Source organism: Cynocephalus volans, chromosome 10 (assembly GCF_027409185.1).
Source record: "Cynocephalus volans isolate mCynVol1 chromosome 10, mCynVol1.pri, whole genome shotgun sequence".
Taxonomy (NCBI): domain Eukaryota; kingdom Metazoa; phylum Chordata; class Mammalia; order Dermoptera; family Cynocephalidae; genus Cynocephalus; species Cynocephalus volans.
Window position 1 is genome coordinate 90,841,209 of NC_084469.1, and position 6,859 is coordinate 90,848,067.

General features: G+C 55.3%; 3 protein-coding genes across 5 annotated transcripts; 1 reads left to right on the forward strand and 2 right to left on the reverse strand.

Moving 5' to 3' along the window:
• Positions 1 to 381: 381 nt before the first annotated feature.
• Positions 382 to 2,628, reverse strand: IGFLR1 (IGF like family receptor 1). Its single transcript, XM_063109941.1, has 4 exons — positions 2,152 to 2,628; positions 1,458 to 1,681; positions 805 to 1,183; positions 382 to 725 (listed from the first exon to the last, which is right to left on the reverse strand). The coding sequence occupies exons 1-4, from the start codon at positions 2,294 to 2,296 to the stop codon at positions 382 to 384; spliced, it is 1,092 nt and encodes a 363-aa protein (XP_062966011.1). The 5' UTR covers positions 2,297 to 2,628.
• Positions 2,629 to 3,067: 439 nt separating this feature from the next.
• On the reverse strand, positions 3,068 to 5,325 carry U2AF1L4 (U2 small nuclear RNA auxiliary factor 1 like 4). Of its 2 annotated transcripts, none has more exons than XM_063113231.1 (8): positions 5,221 to 5,325; positions 4,988 to 5,075; positions 4,523 to 4,589; positions 4,393 to 4,442; positions 4,220 to 4,318; positions 3,896 to 4,045; positions 3,709 to 3,804; positions 3,068 to 3,359 (listed from the first exon to the last, which is right to left on the reverse strand). In XM_063113231.1, exons 1-8 carry the CDS (start codon positions 5,262 to 5,264, stop codon positions 3,153 to 3,155), a joined length of 801 nt encoding a protein of 266 aa, XP_062969301.1. In that variant the 5' UTR covers positions 5,265 to 5,325; the 3' UTR covers positions 3,068 to 3,152. The 2 variants fall into 2 exon arrangements, with proteins under 2 accessions (XP_062969301.1, XP_062969303.1); XM_063113233.1 differs by having other exon boundaries at positions 3,179 to 3,359; positions 3,912 to 4,045.
• A 158-nt stretch (positions 5,326 to 5,483) lies between these two features.
• On the forward strand, positions 5,484 to 6,859 carry PSENEN (presenilin enhancer, gamma-secretase subunit). 2 transcript variants are annotated; one of them, XM_063112371.1, is made up of 4 exons: positions 5,484 to 5,572; positions 5,707 to 5,862; positions 6,278 to 6,382; positions 6,567 to 6,859. In XM_063112371.1, exons 2-4 carry the CDS (start codon positions 5,802 to 5,804, stop codon positions 6,704 to 6,706), a joined length of 306 nt encoding a protein of 101 aa, XP_062968441.1. In that variant the 5' UTR covers positions 5,484 to 5,572; positions 5,707 to 5,801; the 3' UTR covers positions 6,707 to 6,859. The 2 variants fall into 2 exon arrangements, with proteins under 2 accessions (XP_062968441.1, XP_062968442.1); XM_063112372.1 differs by having other exon boundaries at positions 5,492 to 5,572; positions 5,745 to 5,862.

Here is a 6,859-nt window from a genome sequence, read left to right on the forward strand (position 1 = left end):
CCATCCTGCGCTAAAGAAGTTCATCGGCCCCATCAGATATGTGAGAGGCTATCATTCAGAATTTAGGAATAAATTGTGGGGTCTGTTAAGGCTTCAGAGTAACAAATGTTCCACATTTCCCAACTTAGAACATAGTTGAGTGTCTGTGGATGAGCTATCACAGGGTTAGCAGGGCTGTTTCTCAGAGGGGACTGTGGTTGCTCAGAGGCACATAGGGACAGCTCTCCCACTTGTGGACACGTGTGTATGTTGGAATGAGCCCTTCTGGGGGGAAAGGGAATGAGAATGTCTGTTGGGTCTTGGCCTAATTAGGATTTACCTCAAGAAGTCCCCTTAAAGGACCAGAGACAGTAAGCATTTATTTAAAGGGAAACTTTTTATTTAGTTGGCCTGGCAAATCCCAGATCTGCCAAGTTTGGACAGCACCTGCAGTGCATCTGCCCGCCCTAGCTGGGCCAGGTGTGCACCAAGCTGGCCCAGAGAGGCAGAGGGCTCCCTTGCCACCACCATCTCTATCAGAGCCCGCAGTGGTGAACGACTTGGCCGCAGTGAGTAGGCAAAGGTGGACCAAGCAGCAGGCAACCCATATCTTGCAGCCAGATGTCGAGTGGTACCACAGGCCATGCTCCCACCTGGCCCAGGCTCAGGGTCCAGCAGCACAATCAGTTCCTCCAGCACCTCCAGCTCATCCAGGAGGTGAGACAGGGGCTGTGATGCCAGACTCTCTGGGAGATGGAGGGAAGTGTAAAGGGAGGAAAGTCGAGCTGCTAGTCTGTCTCCCTCCTGGGTGCCTCCCCTACTCACCCCTGCTCAGGAGTGGAAGCAGAGAGACCTCCTTCCACGTGTTCCCTGTCTTTGATGCCTCCAGGGCACCTGGGGATAATGAGTGCAAAGAAAGGGTGTGGGTGTTGGGCGCTCCGCAAACCGAACCTGTATAGGGGAGGGAAACGGCTTTCCTATTGGGCAGGCAGAGGTGCCTCCGCAGAGCAAGCAGGAGGATCACTGCCAAGGTCAGGAGCAGAAGCAGCACCACAGGCAAGGCAAAACTCGGCAAGGCCTGGCGAGAGATGTGCTCAGATGTCCACGAAAGACTGGAACTCGCTGGTGAGCTGGGCTCCTGGGAGCTAGGGACGCTCGGTTTTCCAGATGTCAGGGGGCAATATTCCTTGGTAGGGACCGGCCTCTGGGAATAGGGGGTTGAAGAAAGCGGGTATGCCACGCCCCTCTTGCCCCCTCAGCCCAATCTCCCATCCTTATAGCTTTCAGTGGGGCCACATCCCTTGCATGATCTAGTCCCCACTGCTACCCACCCTCCATTTCAGGCCCTCCCCCTTCAGGCACGCCACTTCCTGATACTGGTATGGCCCCACCCCTATCTTCAATGGGGCTACACCCCTTCCCTAAATCCAGATCCCGCCCATTCAATCCCAAGCCACGCCTTCCCACCCCCTCCCCACCTTCAGCAAGCCCTTGGCCCTCCGGAGTCCGACCAGCACCTCTCTGCAGCGCTGCCGGGTTCTGCCGCGGCCTCCGGTGGGAGTGAGGGCCGTGGCTCCGCTGCCGCAGGGGCTACATAGCTCCGCGCCGTCGGGGTTGCACTGCCCAGGAGAACACTCTTTGAACGGGTACGTTAAGAGATCGCCGAAGTCATTGAGCCCGCAGTTTTCCACGAACTCGTAGTCTAGTGAGAGACGCGGGATCCAGTGTAGCCGCCGAACCCCAACCCTTCTGGGATTGCGACGCCCTTTCCCCTATCCCAGCAGGTTCCGCCCCCTCGAATTTACTCAGCCTATCAGCGTACGCCCCACCCCTTTTCCCCTCGCACAGGCCCCGCTCTTTTTATTACCCTATACTGCCTCGCCCTTTTGATTTCCATCCTGCTCTGCACCGAGCTCCGCCCACCCTTTCCACACGGCCCCCATCCCGCCTCTCGTAACAGGCCACACCCCTCCGTTGTTGCCCTATCGTAACCCACCCTATCCCCTCCCGCCCAGGCTCGGCTAGCCATCCGTTTTACCTGCATTAGGCCCACCGCCCCTACCCCTAAGCCAGTTTCACTTGCTGTACCTCACAGATCTCGCCCTTTCCCCCGCTCCCAACACCTCTTAACTCCGCTCGAATTTATGCATATACCCAGTCTTGGCTCCTCACCCGGGCAGGGAGGTGGTCCGAAGCGCTGCAAGCATTTGCTGCAGCACTTGTTGTCTGGGTTCCAGTACTCAAGGCGGCCGCAGTACTGGGAGGCTTCCACCCGGGTCAGAAGCAGCACAACTGTCAGGAGGCGTCCGGGCACCATAGGACACGGCCTGCAGCCTGGGGGGATGTGAATGCACTTTCCGGGAAACCAGGGCAGAAGGAAGCAATGGATGTGGGGGTACAGGATTCCCAGGCCCCTTTGGAAGCCGGGAATCTATCCCCCAGCCCCCATCCTACCATCAGAGAAACCCACAAGTCCTCAAGGTGGCTAAAAAGACTCGATCTAGATTGCATAGATCCATACCCCATCTCTGCCATGTCCTCAGCTACCCGCTCTCCACCTTCCATCCCTAAATGGGATGATATTAATAGCACTTGTCTCATAGGGTTATTGTGGAGAATTATAACCATTATTAGAAGTAAAGCACTTATTCAGGGTTCCATCCCTGTATCGGCCAACCCCCCCCCCCCCAAACCACTTATAACAGCGACTGACATGTACTAAACTCAATTTAAGTGTTAGATATTACTGACTCCCATCTCAGGGCACCAGGCACAAAGACTCAGCCCTCACTCCCTGTAGGCTCCTGCTCCACTGCCTCACCTGAGTTCCTTACCCTAATTTCTTCTAGGATCCTCCAACCTGCCACAGCTAGGCATCTCCCCCTGAAGAAGCCTCAGATGGAGATACTAAGGTTTCTAGCACAAAGGTGTCCCCACCCCACCAGAACCATTAGGGCCCTGGGCCCCAAGCCTGCTCTCCCACCTGTTGTTCGAAGTTTCTCCGCTGAAGTTGTGGCCACAGCCCTGCCCCAGCTTCCTCTTTTCGTCATGTGTGAGGGTGGAAGGAAACTCCAGCCCACAGCTTGGCTCAAGCTAACAACAAAGCTCTAAGCCCTCAATATAGCACTTTATTAGGGGAGGGGCAGTAGGAAGAGGTCCCCATGTTGAATGTATTACATTATAGAGTCCCAGAGCCTGGGGAAGAGGGAGCTGGAGAGTGAAGGGTGCTTTGAGGAAGGGTCCTGGCCAAGAACATCTGTGCCTGTCAGAGGTGAAGGGCAAGGGGGCCAGAGTCTCAGAAGCGGCCATGCCGGTGGTCTGGAGAACGCCGTCGGTTCCTTTCTCGGGGACGGTGGCCAGTATGGGACCTTGGGGGTGACCTGAGGACACAAGTGGAGAGAACTGGGTTAGAGCCATGAAGAGCGGTACAAAGATCCCCCTAGCCTGCCTCTCTGCTCTGGGGTGGGGCAGGTTAGGTGTTGAAGTAATTAGCTTTCCAGGAAGTGGTCACAGGATAGATACTCAGGGGCTGATCTCAGGGTTGGAAATCCAGCCTGGTCTTGGATTTGGCATTCAGGTTGCTTTGGTGCTTGTCTCCAGATGGGGCTCAGGACTAATCTTAGGGTACAAGAGTCTTGGGACACTGTTACTGGAGCTTAGGATCAGGTTCATCTCAGGGTATAGGGGCCTTAGGTTATGAGGAGTCTCAGCAGGCTGGTCCTGAGGTACCTGCGCCTGGGTCCCCGTCCATAGAGCTGCCGCCGGAGGTTCCGGGAAATGGGTCGAAGGTGCATGAAGTTGCAGAAGCCACCTCGGGTACATTCCCTGGATAAAGGACAGACGGATAAAGGAGGTCATTGTCATTGACAGGCTCCCACCAGACACTCAAGAGTCAGACTCCAAGTATCCATCCCACCTTTGCACTACCATACCCCATCTCGTACTGCCGACAGCATGACTCCCGGAAGTCAGTGACAGGAGACAGCTCAGCATGCACAGCCTGACCATTGAACCAGCGGTTATTGAGTTCAGCCACTGCTCGCTCTGCATCCTCCTCCCGCCGGAACTGAGAGCAAAGCAGATAGGTTCAGCATTTGAACTCCGAGATCTTCGGGGGACTAGTTAGCAGCTCTGGGGCTGGACTGGATTAGTGATAGACCTCAAGCTATGAGGCTTCAGTGGTGGCTGTTAGGCACTGAAATGCCTCCACCTCTGGGCTCTAAAGAGGGACAGCAAGCACCTTGACATAGACATTGCCCACGAGGTGGTCCCCCAGGTTGTCGCACACATTCATCTCTTCAATCTCCCCATACTTCTCCTGCAGTTCTGTGAACACCTCCTGCGGAAGACGGGGAGGAACCCAGCTGAGCTCCTGGCCCACGAGAAACCCAACCTTCCCCTGCCAACTCTCACCTCAAAGAAGTTATCATAGTGTTCCTGCACCTCCACGTCGCTCACGTGACCTGGAGAAGGGAGGCAAGGTGGAATCAGGGGGTGGCCTGTTGGCGGCTGTCTGCCCTGACAAGCCTGGTCCCTTACTTACAGTGTGATCCGTCTGCGGTTTGGGCCGTGTTCTGTGGATTCCGGTACAGGTTGAGCAGCACTATGGTCTGAACAGAATTTAAAAGGGGCGGGGCCTGAGCTCAGAGGACAGGGCTGCATGCAGACAGCGGGGTGTGAAGGTTGGGGTTGGGATCTTGCACCAGAGAAGGAGCCTAGGCATCCTAAGTGCATCAGCGATGCTTGCCCCTAAGAAACCAGAAAACGGGGTGAAGGAGAACTCAGCAATGATGGACAGTCCAGGGTGTAGTCTGTACAGAGGCGGCGTGGCCAAGTTTCTGGAGAGGAACCAGCCGAGAAGTCCGACGGGCGAATTAAAAAAAAAAAAAAAAAAGCCGGGCAGTAAGGTGGGACTTAGAAACCCGGAAAAGGCGGAATCTCGTGATGATGGACAGCAGGAGGGGAAGGGCTGGGAGGCGTTACTCCCGGGGCTCGTGCCGGGTCTCACCTGGCTGAAAGTCGGTTTGTTGTGAAGCCGGGAGCACCGGTCCCCGTGCCGGCAGGCCCCGATCTTAAAGTAAAAAGAGCAGTTAACCCTGGAAGAGGTGCAAAGACAGAGGTGAACCGAGGGCCGGGAAGGCCGGACACCCCAGAAACACCTCCCCAAGCCGCCCAGCCACCAGGGACCTAAGTGCCCCGGCCCCGGCTCCCTGAGTGGCCATTCCTTGCGCCCGTTCTCACTTGTCCTTCTCAGTCCCGAATATCGAAGCTAAATATTCAGCCATTTTTACCCGAACTCTCCAACTCTATCTTCTCCTTACGCCACTTCCGTTGCTTAGGAACGTTGGGAAGTGTAGTTCATCGCTGTATCCGGACGCTTAGCACGCGCTCAGAAACTCTCTACTGCGCTTGCGTGTTGGAGTCCCACGCCCTCCTCACCCAATCGCCGACAGAAGCTCCCTGAAGGCGCATGCGTGCAGCCTCACCAAAAAAAGACTACAATCTCCAGAGAAATCCGCGGCATCTCACGCAAACATCCGTTGTTCAAAGGACCAAAGGAGCAAAGGCATCCAAGCAGGAGGAAGCTCCACTGGTGAGTTGGGAGTCATTTCGCACACCCTAATAAACGTAAAGAGCTTCTCAACCCAGGCAGCTTGTTGGTTAGGGCGGGGGTGCCCTTCCTTCAGTAAACACACCCTTCTGTTTATATCTGATTTTTCGTAATAGGGGCGTGGTTCTTCGTGATCTTTACATCTGTCACTTAGGGTCAAGGCGTGGGTCTTGCCCGCAGACCCTTGGGAAGACCCGGCCCCAGCACAACTATGAACTTGGAGCGAGTATCCAATGAGGAGAAGTTGAACCTGTGCCGGAAGTACTACTTGGGTAAGGGCCGATTCTCTAGGACCTCGGGAGAAGATGGGGGACTGGACTAGAGCGCCTGAGAGAAGAGGGTGTAGGGGCCTGGACGTGGGTCTAAGAGACGAAGCAGCTGGGGACGCCGAGTCAGGTTTGAGGGAAGGAGGGCCTGGATTCCAAGGAAGGAGAAAGCTGGGGCCTCAACTTCTGGGTACCAAGAGAGGAGTGGGGTTGGGGGACTGAATTCCTGGTCCTGAGAAAGAAGGATTAAGGAATCAGATTCCTGGATCCCAGGGAGGAGCCAGGATTCCTGAGCCCCTGATAGCAGAGATCTCCATGTGAATTTGGATATGGGAGAGGACCTTCCAAATTGGTTTTCTAGGTGGGAATTGGGGAAGATCCTCATTGCCTTATGACCCAGTGTGGGTTTTTTTCTCCCGAGGTGGGTTTGCTTTCCTGCCTTTTCTCTGGTTGGTCAACATCTTCTGGTTCTTCCGAGAGGCCTTCCTTGTCCCAGCCTACACAGAGCAGAGCCAGATCAAAGGCTGTGAGTCTAGGGCATAAATCAAGGGAGGCTATTGGGTGAGGGGAGGGGGAAGTCGGGAGCCTCGGTGGGAGGGGATGATGGAGGCTCCAAAATTCTGGGGCTCTGTAGGAGAGAAGAGAGGGCTGGTGTAGGAGAATCCATAGAGCAGCTGGAGGTCAACCTCCGCTTCTGTTCCCCATTACAGATGTCTGGCGCTCAGCTATGGGCTTCCTCTTCTGGGTGATTGTGCTCACCACCTGGATCACCATCTTCCAGATCTACCGGCCCCGCTGGGGCGCCCTTGGGGACTACCTCTCCTTCACAATACCCCTGGGCACCCCCTGACAACTTCTGCATAGGCTAGGGACTTGTTCATTCTTCCAGGATGGGCTCCCCTGCTCTAAGCTCAGTCTCAAGCCCCAAAGATTTGTTCTGATCGCCCATGATCTCTGCTTACATCCCCTAATAAAGGACCTTAACTTTCTTTTTTTTATTTTA